This window comes from Heterodontus francisci, chromosome 31, assembly GCF_036365525.1.
Source record: "Heterodontus francisci isolate sHetFra1 chromosome 31, sHetFra1.hap1, whole genome shotgun sequence".
In the NCBI taxonomy this organism is placed as follows: Eukaryota; Metazoa; Chordata; class Chondrichthyes; order Heterodontiformes; family Heterodontidae; genus Heterodontus; species Heterodontus francisci.
Window position 1 is genome coordinate 13,145,154 of NC_090401.1, and position 26,837 is coordinate 13,171,990.

Genomic DNA, 26,837 nt, shown 5'->3' on the forward strand with positions numbered 1-26,837 from the left:
ATTTTCTGAAGCCATTCAGTAACATCCTGTTCCCTGGCACCAGGGAGGCAACATTCCATTCTGGAATTACGGTTGCGGCTGTAGAAATGCCTGTCTGTTCCTCAACTATAGAATCCCCTATCACTATTGCTTCCACAAACTTCCTCCCCCCACTGCTGCACAGCTGAGCCACCTGTGGTGCTGTAAACTTGGCTCTGGCTGCACTCCCCAGAACTGAATACCAGTTGAAACGCAAGATGAACTTGGGGGACTCCTACACTACCTGTCTGTTCCTCCTTGACTGGCTGGTAGTCACCTATTCCCTGTCTGCCTGCACTCCCTTAAACTGCAGGGTGACCATGTCCAGAAACGTGCTATCCACATAGCTCTCAGCCTCGTTGATATGGGATTGAAAGTTTAGTTTAGGGTCAAATAGGACGCCAAGGTTGCAAATGGTCCAGTTCAACCTTAGGCAGTGGCCAAGGAGAAGTTGGAATTGGTGGCTAGGGACCAGTAGGTCCCTAATGCTTTACTAATAAGTAACTAAAAACTTCTATAGTTTCTAATTTTATAATGAGACAAGTAATACAATATTCAGACATTTATTATGATTAGCAAAGTAATTACTGAATTATTTCAAAAGCTGACTTATAATTATCCATCTTATAATTACTCTTCACCAAACATTAATTGATAACACAAGACTAATCCTTTGCACCGGTCTATTCTGTTCACCCACATGCTTTTTCTTTCTTGCTCATTATTAATTTGTATTTAATTTACATTGTGAAGTGTGATTTTTTTTCATAATTTGTATCAGGTTAAATAAAATAACAATGAGTAAGAACAAAGTAATTAAAATGTCGCACTTCATGAGCCAAAGAGGTGTAAAGAGATGTCAATTTGACAAAATGTGTTATGGTGACAGCGAAACCTTCAGCTCATTTTGGAGCACGTTCCCTAGAACATGCTGATTATATGACTCAATTATTGTAGACGTCAGCTGTGCAGAACAGGACTGTTCAGAATGAGCCCTACCAGTCATGTTATCAGGCACACAGCAGCAACCAAGTGTGAGAAAAATTGGGAACATGATCTTATTAACATATTAACTCATCTGAGTCCCTGCCGTCCCACTCAAGGCAACAATGCGGCATCTGAAAAATCCATCCACAAAAAAGAGACAAGGGATCAAGCTTGGGGACAGACTGCAGGGGAGGAAGTTCAAGGCAGCCAGGCTGGGATAGGACAGCACAGAAGAGATCTAAAGGGAAAAGGCAACAGTAGGTGAGGGATCTAAATTGATCAAGCAATGGGTGAAGAAGACAGTAAAAAGTGATTTTAAAGGGATCAAACCTGAGGAGAAGGAAACAGCAAGGGAGAGGTCTAAATGGAAGAAGCCTGGGGAAGGGACTGGAGCTAAAGAAAACCATGCTAGGATAAAGTGGGACAGAAGGGGAGGGGCCTTGGAACAAGAGGATAAAAATTTGAAACAGGTTGTGCACAGGATCTTGGGAATAATTTCAAAGTTTATTCTTATCCTCAACATCCATGAAGTAGTCACTCAGTAAAAATCTGAATAGTAACCTGTCAGTAATAATCCGTAATAAGAATCCACTAGTAACAAGTAACTAATCCTGAGTATTTTATGCAAAATCTAATTCTTAACAATGCTAAATGAGTGAGATAAACATTTGTATGTTGATCAAGAGTAGTAATCAAAATTATTGTTATTGGCACTTACGTTTTGGAGTCATCCCAAACAACACAGTGTGGGTCAGATGTTCCCTGTAATAACAAGAATTAAAATATATATGAAACATATACATATCATTCATGCAGCATATAGTATATATGTGGAGTTGTGGACATGGCCAAAGGTTAAATGCCTGTGTCATGCCCAGTAAAGACATATATTCCCACTTTTAGGATACAAACTTAATTCAATGTGGAATCTTTGAAATGGACTTTTCCCTTTATAAAGTGGACAATGTGTTGCAAAATGGCTGCTGAAGGTCAGATGACCTGGCCTGTATATTCAACAATCTTACTGTCTTAAAAGAACAAAGGGATACATTCCAGACTAAGAGGTGTTGACTACACCTATCCTGAAACCATCAAGATACATTCCTGAATTGAATGGATTTCTTTTGAGCCAAATAAAGTGTGAAGTAGGCACATCACAACAGAATGATATTAATCCAGCCATCAATAGATAGCCATGGATTATACATCCGGGTCAATGTATGGTCACACCATGGGAGAAGACCATGTGCCAGATAACAGAAATGCTAATATGATGAACTTTGACCTTAAAAGGTAACCCTCTGAAGATAGAGAGAAAGATTACAGCAACATCATAGTAAAGCAGTCCAGCCAATGGCTGTGGAAAGATCTGGTCTTAACAAGAAGAAGAAGCCCTGCTGCTAATTCTAAACCTCAACTCGATGCAGCAGAGAACTGAAATTGACTGCCACCTCCAGTCTGAACTCTTAACTACCAGAAATATACAATACCTCAACAATTCAAAATTACAAATACCCAGGCCTGCATCTTTAAGAGATTGTTCTACTTAGAAGGTTCAACCGGTTCACCGTAAGCCACGAACACCTACCACACCTTGAACTTTAACTTTGATCTTTCTTTTCTTGAGCGTGCATGTGAGAGTGAATGTGTGCATAAGTGGTGTTGCAAACAAGTATACCTAGCATTCCATCACTAGTCAGTGGAATATTGCGATAATTCCAAGCTACAGCAAGCTGTAGATTCCCATTCCCCAGTGCAACAGCATCAGGTAGGAGCCGGGCGCTATTGAGTCTCATCTGTGAATGCAGACATGCAAGCATTGATTTCAAAAATATTCATTGTGTGAAGTACGATGATTGTCATGTAACGGGCATACGATTGCTCATTTTTTTAACACCTAGCTTGATAAAAGAAGCTTTCTTTCTTTACAATAATAACTTAATGTAGTCACAGTTATGATCTGGTTCACTGCCAATATGGATGTGTCTGACGTAACATCACAAGATTTGAACAGCCCTTATCATACTGAGGATTTTTGTGTCAAATTCATTTTCTGAAATACGCCATTCTGAAACCCTTTTCACCCAATTTTGTCCTCTCCAAAGTTACTGACTAGTACTGGGTACATTTCCATGTGCTCTGGTAGCCTTCCAGTTCATCGCCCAGGTATCCATTCTTCAGGACATTGAGTGTTGGCAGGCTATTTGATAATTGGGAAACACCAGAGCGCAGCGCAGTCCTGTCCTCACCCAACGGGCTGAATTTTATTAGCGTGCCGCACATCGCGGCAGTGAGCTTTGAAATCGGCGGTCTTCCGACATGGAAGCACAACTGCTGAGCCCTCGCGATATTTTGTATGGAGGCTCATTTAAATGGAGGGGGCAGAACGGCCGCCCCTGGTGACATAGAGTGGGCAGCCGCTACGTCCCCAGCAATGGCATCTGGCGCCACTGCGCTGGTGTCGTCGCCATTTTTAAAGGGCTGCAAGCCCTTAGGAGAAATTTTAAGATTTAAATATCTACTGTGAAGCATTATGTATAAAAAAATTTAAGAAATACTGGAGGCCCTTTCCCACCCCCCACCCCCCCACCACACACATGGTTTGTTTATGGGGCATTATCATCAAAAGGAACTTTATTAACAACCCGAACTTTCCCCCCAACCTCTTAATATTTGCCCTTCAACTCCTCCCCGCACCTCCCCACCACCCCCCCATGGCCCTGAAAGTTTCAGTCCTCCCCCCTCCCCACCAGTGTCTCGCCTCAGAAATCCATACGGAGTTCTCAAGGTGGCGAGTTGTGGCTGGTGGTCGTAAAATCGGCGTGGGATGGCCGCCAGGACCAGGTAAGTTGATTAGCATCTTATCTTAATTAACTTATTAATTTTAATATTTAAATGAAGAGCTGCAACGAGGCCTCGCCACCACTGGTAAAATGCAGCAGGGCCTTCTCGACGTCAGGGCCGCTCCCGCAAGTATTTTATTGGCCCCCTCGCCACAACACCCGACATTGAGGAGCTCGTAAAATTCAGCCCAACAGCCCAACATCCACACAAGTACTACCTGACAATAAGCAAGAGTGCAAAGCCTGGTGTATTTTTCCATTTCCCCCGATGTGTGCTGAAGGCAAATGTAGTCCCAATTGCTGCTCTAAAAATGTTAGCACAGATCTTGGAACTTTCTGCTTGCTGTTCTGTTGTATAGGATGGCTGCAATATTAAATCACTCACTGCAATTAGCAGCACTTTTCTGTTGCCAATGTTTTGCATTGCATGCCAACAGAATGAAATCATTCAATGTAGAAATGAGTTGAGCCTATCCCGTCTACTGAAACTAATAAACAGTTGCATTAATACATTGAACAATTGTTCTGTGCTTGAGACTCATCTTTGAGTACATAACATTTCATTTTTAGATTTTAATAACAGCACTGCTTTCAACATGCACCTTAATTAAAACAAGTTTAATACTATTCCTTTACTTAACAGTTCTAAAGGTTCTTTTAAATCACTATTTTACAGGGGGTGAATGTCGTTGGATTCGTGAGGTCAGTAATAATACAGATCTAAATAGGCATGAATGTGATCATAAAATTACTTACATTAATAAGATGAGACAGCTCTACAACAATTGGCTCTGAGGTCTTGGGTTGTGGTCTTACTGTTACTGCCAGTACTTTGGAATTTATTGCCATTGACTTTCTGGAAAAGAGATATATTTAATGTGTAAATTAACAAAAAGTGGCAAGCAAACTTGTTCAGATACTGTCGAGATAAGGCCTAATGCCTGGTATGTAACCACATACAGACTGTGTTACAGGTAAGAAACAGAATAAATCTGCAAAAGTTGAATAATCTACTTAACTCAAGATCCCAGCCCACTGATGATTTATTTTACTGAAAACTAGTTAGTCTTATTATGGCATCATATTCACATTATACATTGACTAATTTTATGAGGTCATTTAAGCTACCTTTCAGTTTTTAAAATATAGAGACAAGTTAACGGCCTAATTCTGTGGATTTTCCAAGGTAGAAGACTGCTGTACATTCTGTCCTTTCTGAGACTTTGGGATTTCAAACGGAGTAAAGCAGGGCCACATGATTGCTCCAAGCCTCATTGTTGTGTATTGCCTGGCATGTTCAATCATGCCACAGAGGTCATACAGTTAGAGTTCCAATTCACTTATACACGTACAATTCACTTGCACACACCCAATTCAGCAAGCTCCTGAATCTGAATATGTTGCACTTCATCCACAAGGGAAAGGAAGTTTTTACTTTGAATTGCTCTTGTAGATAAATGAACATGGGAAGTTCAAGAAGACATCAAGCTGATCATGGACAGATTCTTGGCAGCCACAAAGAGGTGCAGCTTCATCACTAGCCTCAAGAAAATGGAGGGCATGTACTCGTGAGCACAGGGAAAACTTTGTACTTGCCCTTACCCATTAATAGTATAACCACTGTAACTCAATTCACTTTTCTTGGAAATGTGCTCTCTAACCCTGTAGTCATTGATCAGAGAGTACAAATACATAACAAAAAGGTAAGCCAATTGTATGGTGCTTTACACGAATGTGTAACCTGCCATCGAGCATGTAGCAGCACCACTGTTAACTGTGGTGGAGACCTATGTAATGCCATAGGCAATGCTCTCAGATGCAGTTAAAGGTTTGGGATCCAAACTCACAGCTGACTTCAACTTACTTGGAGAAGAATTACTATGAGGGAATGACTGAGAGAACTCAAGATGTCTGGTGTTCTGTGCTCACACAGACCAGCAGACATTGTGAGGAGCTGCCTTTCAATAGTGTGATAATGCAGGACAGGAAGTGTCAGTCATGTCAGCTACAGTTATCTGCCTGAAAATAGGCACCATAAAGTGAGATTGTATTTTACTTTTTTTTATTATTGTTGTAAATTATTTTTTCCTGGGGTGGCAGAAGATTGGGATTTAATTATACCCTTACCAGAACTTACTTTCCCAACCAAATTTCTGACGATCCATATGTTGCTGAGGATGCTTTCCTGTTTGAATGACTAAATCTTCAAATCACACAATGCAGTGGTAAAGGATAAATTAACTACTATTTTATTAAGCTGGAGGAATTTGTCAACAAGCACTAACTGAAACTTAAGTCATTCAAGAAAATGCAGCTTTTCTTACAAAGTACTGCAAATTATTGAAGCTGCTCAGTAAACAAAGTTGACAGTTTGCAGCAACACAGCCAGCTGCAGAGGAATGTTACCTCTACACTCTTCCCAACAATATGTCCAAAATGCCCAAACTATTGCCCACTGATATTTCGATCTTTGACATTGCCAATTCTTCTTTATCTTCATATTATGACCAGGTGAGAAAGGTGTCAAGAGGTCCCTTTTAGCCTTCACCTGGTCTTATTATAACAGAGTTTTGTTTAAACACACTGTTTTGAGCTCCCCCTTGATGAATCCTTGTTCACTGCTTACCAATTATAAGGCAAATAAATGAGCACAAACAGGCTTTCTTAGGTTTAAAGAAGAAAAGTGAAATGTATTAAAACTTAAACTCTAATTCTGTTAATGCCTACAGATACACGCTTCGCCCCACGTTAGCATGCATACAGGATACACACATGCAAATAGAGACAGAAAAGAGCAAAAGAGAAATAGTGGAGAGGGTTTGAGGCAATCTCTGAAGATGGGTTTTTGTTACTGTTCTTCGAGCTCACTGTAGTCCTTGCTTGTAGGTAGATCTTGCTTTTCTTTGGGGACCAGTATTCTTCTTAAACCTTGTTCACTGGAGGAGACTTTTCTCAGTCAGGTTTCAAAGGATTCCAAAGCTGGTGAGAATGAGATGAGAGCAGACAGGAGAGAGGTCTTGTTTCTCCAATTTTAAACTCCCCAAGTTGGCCAGCAGGTGGTCACGTGACCGACTGGCTTGACCAGGTCTCTTTTGTGTGTTGGGGAGCAGGGACTGGTTCCTTTGTTCTAACACTGTCTGCTAGTAGGCAAACAATATCTTTCCAGTCAGGGGCTTGGCAACTCTTTGTAATAGGCCTTCTTTTCTTCCCAGCAACAATTTAAAATTTTTAAATTTAATGACCATGTGGTGAAATATATGTGCCTTATTCTTGGCAGGTGGGGGCCTGCATGAGATTCATCAAACATTGACAACTTAGTGTCAATTTATGCTGCATTACAGGCAATTTGAAACATTCAGTAGCTGTAATGGGACTGTTTAAACCCAGTTTACATTTGAAAAACAGAGGGGAAACTATCTTCTCAGGCTTGAATGAGTATGAGGTAAAAGGACAGAGTCCTAATCCATGTGATACCCAGGCCATTCATGACAGCAGTTCAATAATTTCAGAGCATGAGGGGCCCCACTTTTTATTTTTATATTTAGTTATTTTTTTCTTTTTTATTTGTTTATTTTAGTTTAGTTTATTTAGTTTGTTTCTACTGTGCCTAGCCACTGTTTTTTTTCATGTTTGTGCTTGGGGCCAGGCTGTTCATTTTTCTGTCAATTAACACACTTTCTGCACTTTCTTTCACCACACCATGAATTCACTGTTTGCCTTTGCTCCATGACCTTCTGGTCAGTTATTCGCTGTGACCTTGTCCTATCAACACCTTCTCTTTGGTTATCTCTTGCCCCACCCCACCCCCTTTACTTACTTAAAACCTATTACATTTCTAATATTTGCCAGTTCTGATGATGGGTCACTGACCTGAAACGTTAACTCTGTTTCTCTCTCCACAGATGCTGCCAGACCTGCTGAGTATTTCCAGAATTTCTTGTTTTTATTTCAGATTTCCAGCATCTGCAGTATTTTGCTTTTATATTACATTCACGACAGCATCTTTATTATTACAATTCATATTGCTGAGTCAGTCTAGTACCCTGATGATGCCTTCTGTTATGTCTTTTGGTTCCCATAAGTTAGAAATAATCACACTTTAGACTTGGAAAAGCTGGAGTTCTTAGTTTATTTCATTCAGCTTCCCTGCTGCTTGGTAAGGACTGCTTGTAGACTGGTGTAGTGTTACATGCCACTTGACTCTCCAATGCAGCTGCGAATGTGGCCCCCAGAACACTTACACATCACAATTATTTCTATTACGACAAAGGCAGGAGAAATGCACTATCTTTCTCTAGTTCCACTTCTCCACAGGTCACGACATATATTTACATGTGTACCCAGTTACCAATGCAGACAGTTATATACTCAATCTATTTCAGTTTCATAATAAAACCCACCAACTAGGTTTCTTTAATAAACAGCAAACATATTCATTTATTATAAAACAAGACCTAGTCAATAAAGATGCAAAGATTTATCCCACAGTTTGAAATATGACAGTAAATATATTGTCATGAAGATCCCACCTGCCACAAATGAGAAATATTAATTTCGTCATATGAACATTAATTTTAAACTGTTGCTGGAATGAAGAGATGACTTGTTTAAAGAGATCAGCAGTGGCTGGAAAACATTTGCATACCATGAGACAGTGCCTGGAACAATAGAACAGCTCCCTGATTCAATTAATCAAATGGATTTTGATCACCAGACATTGAATGTGTAAGAAAGCCAGCATTCCAGGGTGTCTGCTAAGATGGAGAATCGCACAAATGTAGGAGTTTGTAAAAACATGTCTAACCTGCTGGCCCAGGACAGTTTGCTCACGGGACAGTTTGGGTCAGATTGCAGCTGAACTTGGAAGAAGAGAGCCTCTCTCCTGGCTAGCTCTCTCTCTCTCTCTCTCATGAATCTCTGGATCCACTGAAGTCACTTAAACCTCCTATATCGAAACAAGTTTTAAAGTGTGCACTGGGCCCCAATGAAATGGCAAGACTTACCGGAAATCAAAGATTCTACATTGAACTCAAAGGACCGTAAATAGATCCCAGCTATTGCCTCACACTTTTCCCCTTTATTCTTTCTACTCTTCTGTCTATTATCTGCATGTGTGTTTTTCACGTATGCATGCCAGCGTGGTCACGTCACGTATTTGTAGTCGTTAACCGAATTAGAGTTTAAGGTGAATAAACTTCCACCTTCCTTGCTTAAATCTAAGAAAGCCTGTTTGGTTGATTTCTTTGCCTTACAATTGGAGAGCAGTGAACAAGGATTCACTGAGGGGGAGCTAAAAACATAGTGTTTTTAAAATTAAACCCTGTTACGGTTAAATCAGGCAAAGGCTGAGAGGGAACCTCCAGACACCTTTCTCACCAAGTTGTAACAATATACATTTCCTTCTAAATACCCTACACACACCGGTTAAAGGAAAGATAAAGATGCTTTGGCCAAAGTCCTTGTTAATTCTAGAAGAAAAAGGATAAGATATGTTATGTTCCAGACGGCATACAATCTGGTGTCTGAGTACACAAAGACGGGTCACTAAGATCTTTTCAGGAGCAGTTCATTCAGGAGATGTTGAGAGGAAGTCTTCCAAAATCTTCTCACGAGAAATGCGGTATCAGGCACTACAACTATCACAGACTAGATTTTTTTCAGAGTTTCTCAGAGAGGTGGAGAAAAGATGAGCTGGGTGTTTCTTTCAGCAGGCTACAAACCCAACTGACTCATGTTACGACTGAGGTGGGAGTAATGCACTGTCAATTCCGTCCCATTACTCCACAGGTCACAGCATACCGGAAATTAGCTAAATTAAACAATTTATTAACCCACAGAATAAAACATAGCAAACCAGGTATCTTTAAACAACAAATATTAATAAACTAAATCTTTAACAATACTGAGATAAATCTATGTCCGAAAAGACCTTATAACTTTTTATTACTTCTAACCCTCATGGACACACATATACATTCAAAAACCAACGGTTAACCAGTTCTGAAATGATGTTTTAAATTAAAGCTGTTTTTTAGGATAAATAAAACAACTGGGTTATAAGTCTTGGCGGGTTATGTTCCCGGTTTGGTGAGGTGTCCTAGAGTCGAATAGTCAGATGCCACTCGAAATCTTCAGGTGAGTGTGATGAACAGTCAGTAATGGATGGGCATTCACTGCACTTCGGCTGCAGAAGGTGTCACTGATCTTTCATCAAGGAGTATAACAACAGGTCTATTTAGATTTTTGAATTAGTGGTCTATCAGTAGACACTTTACTGAGAATTCCAGAACTCCCAGAAACATGAAAGGCAACAGAATGTCACTCCTGAGGTAAAGACTTTTTAGAGATGGGAGCAAAAAAGGATTTGCTACCTCCAATAATGCAAATTTTCCTTTCCTGGGTCATTTCCTCTTTAGGTGAAATACAGCCTGTAGGCGAATGTAAATTTTCTGCTGAGACAAATCCTTCCTTCGTTCAAGAGAGCACGCTTCGATGGTCTGCCAGTTCAAACCAGCTCTAGCCAATCTTTACACACAGTCAAACTGATACAATGCGGCAGGTGACCTCTCGCTCTTGCTGTTGCTTAGGAAACAGGCTTGCAGCTCACACACACTGCCTTCAGTGAGACAAACAACTCTCAGTCTTAAAGGCACACAGACCCCCTTTAGTTGACAAACAGAGAAAAAAACACTTCCATGACACTCAAAACAGTATTCAAAAATGAAGCCCACTCTTGTGCACCATAGATCTTGACATGTCACTTCTCTTGTAAACAACTCCCATAGTCAGAAGGCACCTGTTGTTTATTTAGCTGAAGACATGTGACATCCAGTTAACATTGTTTTTAAACAGAGTCCTTCCAGTCACCCTTTTTTAAAAAAAAGTCTAGTATCTATAGAATCACTTCAGTCCTCCAATGAATCCATCCAAACAATTCTAAAACATGAGTCCTCAAAAAATATTTAAAACATGGAAGCACTTTCATAACACCTCCATCCTTGGAGGAACTGAAATACCATTTTTAAATGTGTTTCATTACAAAGTGCATTTACTCTTTACCTGTAACTAATACAGTTCTGTTTTGTACCATCTTTGTACTCAGATCACTCAAAGCAAAGTTAAATTCTAGAGAAAGCATTAGCAAGTACATTGTTTTTCCCCACAATGTGAATAATCTTTATGTGATAGGGCAGCAATAGTAAAATCCATCTGTAACTTTCTAAACAGAGCTTGTATTTGTTCCAAGTGATGCTTCCAAGTGTCACTGTATATCCGCACATTATCAAGGTACACCACACAGTTAGGAACACTGGCTACCACTTGGTTCATTAGTCCCTGATAAGTTGCTGGGGCATTTTTTAGCCCGAATGGCTATAGGGCATCACTTGGCATTGGAATAGACCGTCTGGTGCGACAAAGGCTGATATTTCTTTAGCTTGGGGTGTTAAAGGAACCTGCCAGTATCCCTTTAACAAATCTATTTTGGTAAGAAATGTGGCACTGCAACTCTGTCAATACAGAATTCCAAGCGAGGAATTGTGTAGAAGTCTGCCTTTGCTACTGCATTAACCTTGCTTTACTCGATAAAAAATCTAGTTGACCTATCAGCTTTAGGCAATAACACAACTGGCGAACTCCAGCTGCTTTGACTGGGTTCAATTAGGTGATTTTCCAACAGGTATAGGATTTCTACTTTCACCTGGGCCTGTTTCTCTGGACGTAAGCAATAAGGATGCTATGTTATAGAAGAGGAGTCTCCTACATCCACATCATGTAAGGTTGTACATCCTTGTTTATTCCTACAGACTCCTTTAAATGCTGGGAGTAGCCTTCTCATTGTTCTTATTCTAAATATGAAAGAATAGTGTCTAATCTCCCAAACAATTCAGTATTAGCTAACCGGATAGTAGGAGGTTCAATTTGAGAATTGTCTAGACCTCTTTCTGCCTCATGCTCACGATGCCTTTCATCCTTCACTGTCCAACTATCTAACATAACTGTGCCTGCTTATGCTCCTCCTGGCAGTGATATTGTTTCAACATATGATGTGACACAGCCGATTCTTTTTCTGGCGATCTGGGGTGTCAATCAAATAATTTACTTTCCCAGTTCTTTTGACCACTTTATATGGACCGCTGAACTGTGCTTTCAGTGGTTCACACTGTAAAGGCAATTATACTAATACATCATAGAAACACAGAAACATAGAAAATAGGAGCAGGAGTAGGCCATTCGGCCCTTTGGGCCTGCTCCGCCATTCAAAAATTATCATGGCTGATTGTCTAATTCAGTACCCTGTTCCCACTTTCTCCCCATATTCCTTGATCCCTTTGGCATTAAGAAATATATCTATCTCCTTCTTGAATATATTTAATGACGCGGCCTCCACTGCCTTCTGCGGTAGAGAATTCCACAGATTCACCACCCTCTGAGGGAAGAAATTTCTCATCTCGGTTCTAAATGGCATACCCCGTATCCTGAGATTGTGACCCCTGGTTCTGGACTCCCCAGCCATCGGGAACATCCTCCCTGCATCTAGCCTGTCTCGTCCTGTTAGAATTTTATAGGTTTCTATGAGATCCCATCTCATTCTTCTAAACTCGAGTGAACATAGGCCTAGTTGACCCAATTTCTCCTCATACATCAATCCTGCCATCCCAGGAATCAGCCTAGTAAATCTTCTTTGCACTCTCTCCATGGCAAGAACATCCTTCCTTAGATAAGGAGAACAAAACTACACACAATACTCCAGATGTGATCTCACCAAGACCCTGTATAACTGCACTAAGACATCCTTGCTCCTGTACTCAAATCCTCTTGCAATGAAAGCCAACATACCATTTGCCTTCCTAACTGCTTGCTTTTGTACCCCGGTTGAAATGTTCAGGTCTTGGCATTCTTGACTGTCCATTTCTTCATGGTTGTTTGGGAAGCTTTCAGGTGTTCCTGTGTCACTTTGCAGGCTCTCGTGAGCCGTTCCCGGAACACAGATGCTTAATCTAACATGAACGATTCATCCCTCTGTTCTGAAAACTTTTCTTTGATTGGTTTTAGAGGACCTCTTACTTCATGTCCATAAATTAATTCAAAAGGACTAAAACCGGTAGACTCATTTGGTGAATCCCTAGTGGCATACAAAAGAAATTTCAACTCTTTATCCTAGTCATGGGGATATTTATGACAGTCTGCCTTGATCATTGTTTTGAGATTCTTATGGTACCATTCTAAAGCTCTTTGTGTCTGTGGGTGGAATGCTGAAGACTTTAACTGTATTATACCCAGATTACCCATAACTTCCTGAAAAATTTTAGACATGAAATTAGAACCTTGACCTGACTGAATCTCAATTGATAATCCATATCCATTTCTATATCTAGTGAAACATAGAACCATAAAAAATAGGAGGAGGAGTAGGCCATTCGAGCCTGCTCCACCATTCATTATGATCATGGCGGATCATCCAACTAAGTAACCTGTTCCCGCTTTCACCCCATACCCTTTGATCCCTTTAGACCCAAGACTATATCTAACTCCTTCTTGAAAACATACAATGTTTTGGCCTCAACTGCTTTCTCTTGTAGCGAATTCCACAGGTTAACCATTCTCTGGGTGAAGAAATTTCTCCTCATCTCAGTCCTGAATGGTTTACCCTGTATCCATAGACTATGACCCCTGGTTCTGGACCTCCCCACCATCGGGAACATCCTTCCTGCATCTACCCTGTCAAGTCCTGTTAGAATTTTATAGGTTTCTATGAGATCCTCCCTCATTCTTATGAACTCCTGCGAATATAATCCTAACCGACTCAATTAGAGCAGAATTAACTTCTCCACCACTACCTTAGCAGAAATTGTCCTCAACAGAAAGGCCTCTGTGAACTGAGTAGTCATTTCCATGATGGTGAGTATCTATTGATGTCCCGCTTTTGTTTTTGGTAAAGGTCCAACATAGTCTACCAACACCCTACTAAATGGTTCCCCAAAAACTGGTATGGGAATTAGAGGTGCCAGTTTTATGGCAGGTTGTATTTTCCCACAATCTGGCACGTGGGGCACATTTTACAAAACTGCACCACATCCTTGTAAAGACCTGGCCAGTAAAATGTCGATCTATCCATGATTGGGTCTTCCTGATCCCCACATGTCCCGCGATAGGAATTTCATAGGTTATCCTTAATATTTCCTGGCGATACTTGGGCAGTACCACTATCTGGTGAATTACCTCCATTCTTCATCTGCAAGTCTGTGAGGAGGTATCCACTTCCTCATCAGAATTCCATTTTAAATATAGTGGACTTCTGGAACTCCCTTTTCTTCAGCTTCAGTTAGAGCCGATTGTGCCACTTTACTTAACTCTGGATTGGCTTTCAGAGCCTTGACCAGAGGAGACTTACTGAACATTTCCTTCAGATTATCCAAATCCCTAAAGAAAGTTTCAGATATTCGGCTGACTGTGGTGCCAATTTGACCTCCAATAATGGAACTTGTTTAGCCATTGCTGGAAACTTTTCCTGCAACTGTCTGGCTCTTTGACTTCACTTGGTCTTTAATGGAGAAGCTACTACCTTTGCTCTGGCCAAATCATTCCTTAGGAGTAGATCAACTCCGTCTACAGGCAAACTATGGACAACTCCGACAGTTACTGTTCTAGACATTAGGTCACAGTCCAGGTGCACCCGATTCAAAGGTACGGGTATATACTCGCTGCCAATACCATTCACTAAAACCTTGGTATTCCGCGCACTCTCTGGTGGGAAAGCTATGCCTTTCCCCAGAAAAATAATTTGTGGTGGCTCCTGTATCCCTAAGTATAACTATAGGTTTACTGACCTCACTTGAAGGATAAGGAGTTACTTTTCCTTTTGACAAGAATTCCCTATAATTCTCAGGTATCTTGTTCACCTCCCCCTCACTCATATCTGTTTTTGTACTTGGCTTTACAGCTGCAGTCAGAGCTATAGCCTGATCTGTTGTACCCTCAGTCAAAGCCCCCTTTTCTGCATTAGCTTTGTGTACCCCAATAAGTCCCATGGGTTTACCCTGCAACTTCTAGCATTCTGCACGAAGGTGCCTCACCTTGTGGCAATGGAAACACTTAAGCTTTTGGACCTCATTTCCACCCTCAGCATCTTCCTTTCTGTCCTGAAGAGGAGATCCCGGGGCATTTCCAGCTATCCTTTCTTGTCCCTGGATACTTGTCTGCCTTTCACTCTCTATCCTTCTCAGGTTTGTGGGGGTGACAAAGGGTTTGTGCTTGCAAACAAACTCGTAATCATCAGTTACCTGTTTGGCTGTTGAAACCTTCTGGTTCTCTACATGGGTTCTTATTAACAGAGGGAGTGAATTTTTAAATTCTTCCAGGAGAATTATTTCCCTAAGGGTCTCATAGGTGGCCTCTACCTTTAGTGCCCGCATCCAACGACCAAAGTTAATTTGCTTTACCCCCTCAAATTCTATGTGAGTCTGCCTAGGCTGTTTCCGGAGATTCCGAAATTTCTGCCTAAGCTTCAGGGATTAACTGATAGGCAGCAAGAAAAGCCTTTTTTGCCATTTCATAATCTGCAGAAGCCTCCTTTGAAAGCACGGCATAAACTTCATGAGCCCTGCCCATCAACCTGCATAAGCAGTGTCCAATTTTCCTTTGGCCACTTCACCTTTCAAAAGAAATGAATAATGCCTCTATGTGTCTTTCCTCAAACTTTGAGAGACCTTGCACAAATTTAAACAGCTCTCCACTGGGTCCTGGGCTGGAGGCAATTCTTCCCTCATCAGAATTTTAATTGTGGTCAAGGCTGCCTGTTTTTTTAGTTCTAGCTTTTTTAAAAATTCAAATACACTTTCCTGCTCCATTTCTTCTTTTTCTCTCCCACTTTCTTATTCTCTGTCCTGCTTCTCTTCTCTTTCATTTGGAAATTGAAGTATTAGTTTTTTCCTTCCTTTTTCCTGTTCAAACTCAAGTTATTTTATTTTCAATTCTCTTTCCTGTTCAAGCTGCTTCATCTGTAACTGGTTCCTAACTAATTCAACAGAATTATCATCTGAATTATTTAAATTGCCTTTTCGTTCTTCCATTTTCAAATGCTGTGCTATTATTTCAATTATGTCTGCTTTCTTAGCTCCTGGCTTTAACTTTAACCCCAACTTTGCTTCCAATTCCTTTATCCTAGCCTTGGTTTAGATTTGCAAATCACTCAGGCACAAGTCCTCCCTCCCCAGAAAGGTCGTAGCAACTGACAAAGCCATTCCAGTAGTGTAAACTTTACTCTAATGCACAAGAAACCTGCTGTTTTCCTTTTCCCCTTTTCACTTATTATTACCCTACTTACAATTGCACGCCATCGGCTTTGAGTTATCCCAGATGAGCTCCGAATTATATATGTCTAAGGCACTGTCTTTCTTTAGTTCCAGTTCTCCACAGGTCACAACATATATTTACTGTGTACCCAGTTACCGATGCGGCCAGTTATAAAATCTATCTATTTTAGTTCCAGAATAAAATCCACCAACCAGGTTTCTTTAATAAACAACAAAAGCATTAATTTATTATAAAACAAGACCTAATCAATAAAGATGCAAAGCCATAGTTTGGAAAATGACAGTAAACATCACATTCCCTTCTAAATATCCAACACACATACACAAACACACACACCGGTTAAAGGAAAGATAATGATGCTTTGACCGAAGTACTTGTTAATTCTTGAAGAAAAAAGTAAGATATTTTATGTTCCATGTGGCATACAGTCCGGCATCCAAGTACACGTAGACGGGTCACTGGGATCTTTTCAGAAGCCATTTGTTCAGGAGATGTCGAAAGGAAGTCTTCGAAAAGCTTCTTAGGAAAAATACGTATAGTTATCACACAGTGGATTTTTTTTTCAGGGTTTCTCAGAGAGGTGGAGAAAAGATGAGCAGGGTGTTTCTTTCAGCAGGCTACAAATCCAGCTGACTCAAAACAGTATTCAAAAATGAAACTCTCTCTCGAGCACCATAAATCATGACATGTCACTTCTCTTGCAAACAACTCCCATAGTCAGAAAGCACCTGTTATTTACTTAGCTGAAGCCAGGTGACATCCAGTAAACATTGTTTTTAAACAGAGTCCTTCCAGTGACCCTTTAATAAAAAGTCCAGCATCTATGGAATCACTTCAGTCCTCCAATCAATCCATCTACACAATTCCTAAACATGAGTCATCAAAAAATATTTTAAAAAGGAAGCACTTTCATACCGGTTCCGATATAATTAGTTCCCAGTTCTTTACAGATAATATAGCAATATATAACTTGCCCCTTTCTTTAAAATGCCTCTATATCAATATAACTATTCCAATTATTAACTTTTTATTCTAAACTAAAGAAGATTAGCAGTCGACTTTCAGAAATAAACTGAACCCTTTTTAGAGTCTTTTATAGCATGTATTCTTTTCTAAAAATATTATTCACTGTATTGCTTAGGTATTAAGATCTTGCACCTTCAACTTGTAGACTTAGCATACATTGCTCTCAGTGGTAAGTTGGCAGGCTGCATAGGCAATGTTGTGCATATCGCTCCTGGTGTTGTAGGGGTCATGCTTGCTGTTGCTAATGTTGTGCGACATGCTGCTGATGTTGTTGATGCTGTCTCGCTGGATAGTGATGTTTCTGGTGTTTTTGATGGTCTTTTGTTTTTCTAGCTTAGCTGTAGGTCGAATATGGACTCTGTTCCCTCTCATTTGCTTACCGGCTTCGGTCTCAATGAGGTACGACCTTGGAATCTCAGCTTCACCCCCGACTTTTGCTGGGCTCCAGGATTTCATGATTGAATCCTGTACATGTACCGTTTGTCCTATCATCAGCTCAGGTAAGGATTTAGCATGCTTGTTGAAGTGTTGATCTCCTCTTACCTGTGCTGCAGTGAGTTGTTGTCTCACTTCCTCCTGGTCACCTGGAGGATGCACTTTGTTTGGCAGAGTTGTCTTATACTTTCTTTCATTCAACAGCTCTGCAGGTGATTTCATGTCCGCCTTGAGTGGTGTGGATTGGAGTGGCAATAAGGCAAGGTTTGGGTCTTCCTTTGTCTCTTCGCATTTTGCAAGGGTTCTTTTGACCATCTGGACATGTCTTTCTATAAACCCATGTTCCCTTGGGTAGTGTAATGATGAGGTGATGGTGTTGAACGCATAATGTTCAGTGAATTCCTTAAATTCTCTGCAGGTGAATTGGGTACCATTGTCACATATTAACTTTTTAGGAATCCCTTGCTCAACGAACAGAGCTCATACTGCTGAGATGACTGTTGTATTTCAGCTTCCGGATAAAAGGGAAGTTTCAGTAGTAGTCTTTTTTTATTCTTTCATGGGATGTGGGCGTCACTGACAAGGCCAGCATTTGTTTCCCGTCCCTAATTGTCCTTGAGAAGGTGGTGATGAGCTCCCTTCTTGAACCGCTGCAGTTCATCTGGTGTGGATACACTCAGAGTGCTGTTAGGGAGGGAGTTCCAGGATTTTGATCCAGCAACAGTGAAGGAACAGCGATATATTTCCAAGTCAGGATGGTGTGTGACTTGGAGGGGAACTTGCAGGTGTTGGTGTTCCCATGCGTTTGCTGTCCTTGTTCTTTTAGGTGGAAGAGGTCGTGGGTTTGGAAGGTGCTGTCGAAGGAGCCTTGGTGAGTTGCTGCAGTGCATCTTGTACATGGCACACACTGCTGCTACTGTGCGTCGGTGGTGGAGGGAGTGAATGTTGAAGGTGGCGGATGGGGTGCTAATCTAGCAGGCTGCTTTGTCCTGGATGGTGTTGAGCTTCCTGAGTGTTGCTGGAGACGCATGCATCCTGGCAAGTGGAGAGTATTCCATCACACTCCTGACTTGTGCCTTGTAGAAGATGGACAGGAGGTGGGTTACTTGCTGCAGAATTCCCAGTCTCTGACCTGTTCTTGTAAACAGAGTATTTATGTGACTGGTCCAGTTCAGTTTCTGGTCAATTGTAACACCCAGGATGTTGATAGTGGGGAATTCAGTGATGGTTACGCCGTTTAATGTCAAGGGTAGATGGTTAGATTCTCTCTTATTGGAGATCCTCATTGCCTGGCATCTGTGTGACGCAAATGTTATTTGCTACTTAAAAGCCCAAGCCTGAATGTTGTCCAGGTGTTGTTGCATACGGATACGGACTGCTTCAGTATCTGAGGTACTGAACATTGTACAATCATCAGCTAATATCCTCATGTCTGACCTTACGATGGAGGGACAGTCATTGATGAAGCAGCTGAAGATAGTTGGGCCTCGGACACTATGCTGAGGAACTCCTGCAGTGATGTCCTGGGGCTGAGATGATTGGCCTCCAACAACCACAACCATGGCTCCAACCAGTGGAGAGATTTCCCCTTAATTCCCATTTACTTCAGTTTGGCTAGGGCCTCTTGATGCCACACTCAGTCAAATGCTGCCTTGATATCAAGGGCAATCACTCTCACCTCACCTCTTGAGTTCAGCTCTTTTATCCGTGTTTGGACCGAGGCTGTAATGGGGTCTGGAGCCGAGTGGCCCTGGCGGACCCCAAACTGAGCATCGGTGAGCAGGTTATTGCTATGTAAGTGGTGCTTGATAGCACTGTCGACGACACCTGCCATCACTTTGCTGATGATCGAGAGTAGACTAATAGGACAGTAATTGGCCAGATTGGATTTGTCCTGCTTTTTGTGGATAGGATATACCTGGGCAATTTTCTATATTGTTGGGTAAAATGACAGAGTTGTAGCTGTACTGGAACAGCTTTGTTAGGGGCATGGCTAGTTCTACAGCACAAATCTTCAGTACTATTGCTGGTATGTTGTCAGGATCCATAGCCTTTGCTGTATCCAGTGCTTTCAGCTGTTTCTTGATATCATGTGGAGTGAATCGGATTGGCTGAAGATTGGCATCTGTGATACTCGGGACATCAGGAGGAGGCCCAGATGGATCATCCACTCGGCACTTCTGGCTGAAGTTGATTGTGAGTGCTTCAGCCTTTTCTTCTGCAATAATGTGCTGGGCTTCCCAATCATTGAGAATGGGGATATTTATGGAGCCTCCTTCTCCTGTTAGTTGTTTATTTGTCCACCACCATTTATGACTGGATGTGGCAGGATTGCAGAGCTGAGATCTGATCCATTGGTTGTGGGATTGCTTAGCTCTGTCCATTGCATGCTGCTTCCGCTGTTTGGCATGCAAGTAGTCTTGTGTTGTAGCTTCACTGGGTTGACACCTCATTTTTAGGTGTGCCTGGTGCTACTCCTGCACTCCTCATTGAACCAAGATTGATCCCTTGACTTGATGGTAATGGTAGAGTGAGGTTACAGTTTGTGTTTCAGTACAATGCTGCTGCTGATGATGGCCCACAACACCTTATGGATGCCCAGTTTTGATCTGCCAGACGAGTTCTGAATCTATCCCATTTAGTACAGTGGTAGTGCCACACAACATGATGGAGGGTATCCTCAGTGTGAAGATAGAATTTCGCTTTCACAAGGAATGTGTGGAAGTCACTTCTACCAATACTGTCATGGACAGATGCATCTGCAACAGATAGATTGGTGAAGGAAAGTTTAGTATTTATTATTGGTTCCCTCACCATCTGTCACAGGCCCAGTTTGGCAGATATGTCCTTCAGGACTCAGCCCACTCAGTCAGTAGTGGTACTACTGAGCCACTCTTGGTGATGGACATTGAAGTTCCCCACCCAGAGTACATTCTGTGCCCTTGTCACCTTCAGTGCTTCTTCCAAGTGGTGTTCAACATGGAGGAGTACTGATTCATCAGCTGAGGAAGGGTGGTAGGTGGTAATCAGCAGGAGGTTTCCTTGCCCCTGTTTGACCTGATGCCATGAGACATCATGGGGTCTGCAACTATGAGATACCATTCTTGATTGTGTGTGAATGAATTGGCTTGTACAGTATGCCATGATCTGGGTGATACTTCATTAGCTATCATCTCCTCTTTCTGCTGTCCGTTTTTGTACTTCTGGCATATATTGCATGTAGACACCATATTTTTGATTTCTTTGTATATGCCTGTCCAGTACACAGCTAATCTGGCTCTGAGCTTACATTTCTCCACTGCCATGTGACCTTCATGTATCTTCTGGAGAAGTTCTTCATGCACTGTTTGGGTATGATTATTCTGGATTCGACCAGCAGAACACCATCTTCTCGTGAAGTGTCACCTCTGCTAGATCAGTTCTGCCACATTGCTGGCTGTGTCTACTGTATCAGGCCATCCCCGGGTCACTTGCTGAGAAAGTATCTGTAGCTCCTCATCTTTGTTGGTCTTATCTCTAAGTTGACTCAGTTTTGGTGCTGTTACATTCACGAGGTGATGATTCTTTATACCAAGTTCTTCTATCTCATGTTTCTCCTGTGGCGACAACCGAGATAGGGTATCTTCCAGCACCATTTCTCTTCCTGGCTTGTATTTCAGAGTGAAATTGTAACTCTGAAGCCTCAAGCGTAACCTGTGCTGTATTGCTGGTGTTTTACATAAATTTTTGTCACAGATCAGCTCCAGTGGATGATGATCACTCTCCACTAAGAAAATTCTCTCATAGAGATATGTATGTAAGTTCTCACATCTATGCACGACTGCCAAAAGCTCTGTTTCTATGTTGGCATATCTGGTCTCAGCTGAGGTTAGAGCTTTGGATGCGAATGCTATTGGCTTTCCCTTTTGTACCAGTCCTTCTGTAGAAGCATCTGCTTACAGAGTGACAAGTTTCTTTTTGTCGCAGTATGACAGACTTGTCTCCTTGCATACTACCTTTTTGAGTCTGTTGAAACTCCTGTTGTGTGACTCTGACCACTGATGTTCTACATCTTCTTTCATCAGCTCCCACAGGTTTTCTGTGTATTCTGCCATATGCGGTATGAAGGAGCTAATGTATTGGATCAAGCCAACAAAACTTCTCATTACTTTCTTGTCTCTTGGGGCTTCCAACTCAATCATAGCTGAGATTTTTTTCAGGACTTGGCTTGACTCCCTCAAATGTGCACATCATTTCGAAGAACTGGCATTCTGTCATCTTCATAATGAATTTGTCTGCATTTAGCTTGATCCCAGTTTTCCTGGTTCTCTTCATGGCTTTATGTAGATAGTAGTCATGCTCTTTTCCGTCTACACCAGGGTTGTCCAACATACAGCCTGTGGGCCAGGATCTGGCCCATCAAAGGTTTCCGTCCGGCCTGTGGATGTAAACTGTTCCCGGCCATTCCTCATCCTCACCAGGGGTCCCTGACTAGTGATTTCAGGGATGAGAAATTTCCCATTGGCTTCTTCTTTCCAACTAGACTGGCTTTAAAAAAAAAATCGCCTGTTCGTTTCACAGCTGAATTGGAATTTCTAAGCTCAGATCTTTATCTAATGCTCATTCATACTCCTTTCCATATTAACAGCTAACAGGTGTTGAGAGCGGGAACAGCGGTGTCCGAACTTAATACAGATTCCTCGTTTTCTGGCCGAATTTGATCGAAGTTCAGAAACCGCTGTTCCTGTTCCCAGCACCCGTCGGGACAGCTTTGGGGTTTTCCTACAGATTCCGATCTTTTTTAAAAGCCTGCCAGAAAACCACAAATGTGTCCGAAGTTCAGAAACGGCTGTTCCTGCTCTCAGAAATGCTCAGAGAGAGAGAGAGGGAGGTTGGGGGTTGGGTGCTGGGGGGTGGGGGTGCAGGGAGAGAGACAGAGGGAGGCAGAGAAAGAGAGAGTGGGCAGAGAGCAAGGGGGCAAAGAGTGAAAGAGGGCAGAGAGAGAGAAAGGGGGGCAGAGAGAGACAGAGGGGGTAGAGAGAGAGGCAACAGAGAGAGAGGGAGAGACAGAGAGAGAGAGATGAGGCAGAGGGGGGGACAGAGGTAGAGAGAGGACACAGAAAGGGGGGGACAACACAGAGAGGGGGGTGACACTCTGAGGGGGGACAACACACGGGGGGGGAACGACACACAGAGGGGGGGATGACACACATGGGGGGGTGACACAGAGATGGAAGGGAACAATACAGAGAGGGGGGATGACAGAGAAGGAGGACACAGAGAGGGAGGGGAAGAGAGAGCGAGAGAGAGAGAGAAAGAGTGATCAAGATCATTCTTGACAGATGGACACCTACATCATACTCCACATCACTACAGCAGCTGTGCGGGCCGACATTGACGACTTGTGCAAGCAAAAAAAATGCCAGGTATCTTACTAAAGCAGTGTCCAACATAGTGAAGAGATAGTACGTCAATAAATGGTCTTCTCATTTAAAGCTTCTTCAGAGCAAGATACACCTTTAATGCCTTTATCTTTCTGAAATTGTCTCACCGGCTCCCTATCTGAGACAAAAATTGTAATGTGGCCCCCCACGTGAAAAGGTTGGCCAACCCTGGTCTACACCATATATCTGGATATCATCAGCTAGGCTGACTGCTCCTTTACGTCCTCAGTATGTCTCCTCTACTTTCTGCTGGAACACTTCTTGGCTCACTTTAAGGCCAAAAGATAGACTCAGGAATTTTTACCGTCCAAATGGTGTGTGTAAACAGTGAAGATTCCTCATCAAGCTTCACATTCCAGTTGCCAATTCTGGTATCAAGTTTGTTGAAAACCTTTGCCCCTGCCAATGCTGGTGTGATCTCACCCAGTATTGGAATACGGTAGTGATTGCCCTTTCTTGCTTGATTAAGATCTTTGGGATCCAGGTAAACTCTTAGCAGTCCATTCGACTCACCATTTGATTTCTCTCACCATGATGGAATTTACCCAGTCTGTAGGCTCTGTGACTCTTCTTTTCATCCATCCCTTGGAGCTCTCTTTCAACCTTGTCTTTTAGTTCCGTTGGTACTTTACGTGGGGGATGAATCACTGATTTTATCGCTGGGTCAATAGTGATGTGATACTCAAAATCTTCAAAGCATCCAACAGTCTCAGCAAAATACTCTGGGTACATTTGTACCAGATCTTCTTTGCTTCTGATCGGTGAGCGCTCTTCAATGGGTGTACTATCTGCAATCCTCAGTTTCACCTCCTTAACCTCATGGTTTACTGAGATAATCTGCAGCTCTTCACAAATGCTCAACCCCAGGATAGCAGGACCATCTGGTTCAGTGCCATAGAACATGCAGTTAACATCTTTTGTGTGTTCCTCTGATTTGGGTTGTTCCTCACTGTCGAATCTCAGTTCCCCCATATGCTGCTTGCATGACGTTGTTTGGTTTCAGAGCACCTTTCCTTGGATAACCATTTTCTTCCAAATTTTCAGGAAAGATCTTCTGGTATAGTTTATTAGGGACAGAGAGGGTAATATATAATTGGAGGCGGGGGGCAAGGCTAATGTACTTCATTAGTACTTTGTATCAATGTTCACTAAGGAAATGGAGGCTTATAAAATATCAGTAGGTGCAGAGAGAGTACAGCAGTGGATAGGATACAAAATACAAAAGAGGGGAGGTACTAAAAAGGCTGGCTATGCTTAGGGGACCTGGTCCGGATGGCTTGCATCCCAGGTTGCTAAAGGAAGTGAGGCTGGAGATAGCAGAAGGGCTTGCCAGAATCTTCCAGTCTTACCTGGATATGGGGAGGTGCCAGAGGATTGGAGAGTGGCAAATGTGTCACTCTTATTCAAGAATCTACAGGCCAGTTAGTTTAACATTAGTGGTGGGTAAGGTTTTAGAAACAATAATCAGGGAAAACATCGACAGACATTTAGAGAAGTTCAAGTTAATTAAGGATAGCCAGCATGGTTTTGTAAAAGGTAGATCATGCTTGAATGTTTTGATGATGTAACAGAGAAAGTTGATTAAAGGTATGCATTGGATGTTGTTTATATGGATTTTAAGGAAACATTTGATAAAGGTGCCACATAAAAGGCTGGTTAACAAAATTGAGGCTCGTGGATTAGGAGGATCAGTCTCCAATTGGAGAAAACATTGGCTGAAGGACAGAAAACAGTGAGTCATAGTAAATGGTTGCTTTTCAAACTGGAGCATGATAGACAGTGGTGTTCCCCAAGGGTCAGCGCTCTGATCACTACTTTTTTTTTGCTATATATAAATGACTTGGATCTTGGAATACAGAGTGGAGTCTCAAAATTTGCTGATGACTGCAAACTTTGACGTGCGGGAAACCATGAGGATGATATGAAACACCTGCAACAGGACATAGATAGGCTAGCAGATGGGCAGAGAGGTGGCAGATTGAATTGGATACTGACAAGTGTGAGGTGATGCATTTTTGCAGAAGGAATAGGGAGAGGTAATATATACTTAATGGCACAGTTCTAAAGAGTGTGCAGGAACAGAGGGACCTGGGGGTGCATGTGCATAGATCTTTGAAGGTGGCAGGACATATTGAGAGAGTGATTAGTAAAAGCATATGGGATCTTGGGCTTCGTAAATAGAGGCATTGAGTACAAAAGCAGGAAAGTTATGCTGAACCTTTATAAAGCTCTGGTTAGGCCCCAACTGAAGTATTGTGTCCAGTTCTGGTCACCACACTTCAGGAAGGATGTGAGGGTCCTTGAGAGGGCTTTGTGGAGATTTGCCAGAATGGTTCCAGGGATGGGAGAAATTAGTTTCAAGGTGAGGTTGGAATGCTGAGTTTTTCTCATTAGAACAAAGGAGATTGAGGGAAATTTAATAGAAGTGTACAAGATTATGACAGGCTTAGGTAAGTTAGACAAGGAAAAACTGGTCCCATTAACAAATGGTACAAGGTCTAGGGGATACAGATTGAAAGTTTTGGGCAAAAGATGCAGGGGGAATATTTGGAAGCACTTTTTTATGCAGCGGGTGCTAATGACCTGGAATTCGCCACCCACAAATGTGGTGAAAGCGGAGATGATCAATGACTACAAGAGGAAATTGGATGGTCACCTGAGGGAAATAGACTTGCAGAGCTACAGGGATCGAACCAGGGAGTGGGACTGACTGCATACTCTGTGGAGAGCCAGCATGGAATCGATAGGCTGAATGGCCTCCTTCTGTATCGTAAATTACTATATGACTCTATGTCTATTGGGATGATGTTACTCTGTGCTCCAGTATCAAGCTTCACCTTCAGATTTTTCATTGTGGGCTTATTTCTCACCCTCTTCCTGATCTGAATGTGTGTTTTTTCCCTCTGGGAACTGTTGCATCCAGACATTTCATGCAGCTGTATGGTTCCAATGTCTATCATGTTCTCAAACTCATTGTCATCTTCCAGGGTATGGATGTTTGGTTTCTTTTCCTACTCATTCACCCCATTGCTCTCTCTGACGACTCATCTACCACCTTCTTCCGTTGTTCTGCACATCTCCCAGTGATTGGCCTTTCCGCAAGCTCTGTAGATTGATCCATATATTTCTGTCTGTGAAATTCATGTGGTCCTCCAAAGCTCCTGCACGTCTTTTTCTTGGCTTAATTGAAGGCTAGCTGTTTGGGTATCTTTATTTGTCTGCTCGTGGCTTCATATGCTCTTGCAGTGTATAGAGCCTGTGATACTGTCCTTTCCAGTTCGAGCTTTTTGTCCTTCAGGATGTGCAGAACCCCAAATTAACTGATCTTTCAGCCTTTTATTTGCATCCTTAAATTTACATTTTCTGGCTGCATTTTTCAGTCTTGTTACAAAATTGTCAATAGGCTCACCTAATTCCTGTCTAAGGCCTTGAAATTCATATTGGTGACTCCGATGATTTGATTTTGGCATGGAGATGGATGCTGAATTTTGCAAAAATTTTGTCTGGGTTTCTGCTGTCCTTGTCACTCAGCTCCAGATACTGAACAAATTTAATTCTTTATCTCCTGCCCACAGAAGAATAAAGCTGGCCCTCTCCTCGTCGCTAGTGCCTTTTAGAAAACTACTGAATGTCAATCTATACTTTTGTTTAAATTTCTGAAATACCTCTATGACATAATCAGCTTCACAATTCATTATGTGCTGTAGATGTGCATTCATTGGGGTGCCGGTGGTCATTTCGTTTTCATACGATTCACTCAGTTTCTCTCTTTCTGGCACTAATTTTGGTC

At 42.0% G+C, this 26,837-nt stretch overlaps 1 protein-coding gene across 1 annotated transcript in view; it reads right to left on the bottom strand.

Moving 5' to 3' along the window:
• The window catches only part of LOC137347073 (adhesion G protein-coupled receptor B2-like), a 1,240,702-nt gene that overhangs the window by 436,228 nt on the left and 777,637 nt on the right, over positions 1-26,837 (bottom strand). The window contains exons 15-16 of the mRNA XM_068011112.1: positions 4,605-4,704; positions 1,724-1,767 (exon numbers count right to left, since the gene is read on the bottom strand). Coding sequence (XP_067867213.1) covers positions 1,724-1,767; positions 4,605-4,704 — 144 coding nt within the window. The remainder of the gene's footprint in view (positions 1-1,723; positions 1,768-4,604; positions 4,705-26,837) is intronic.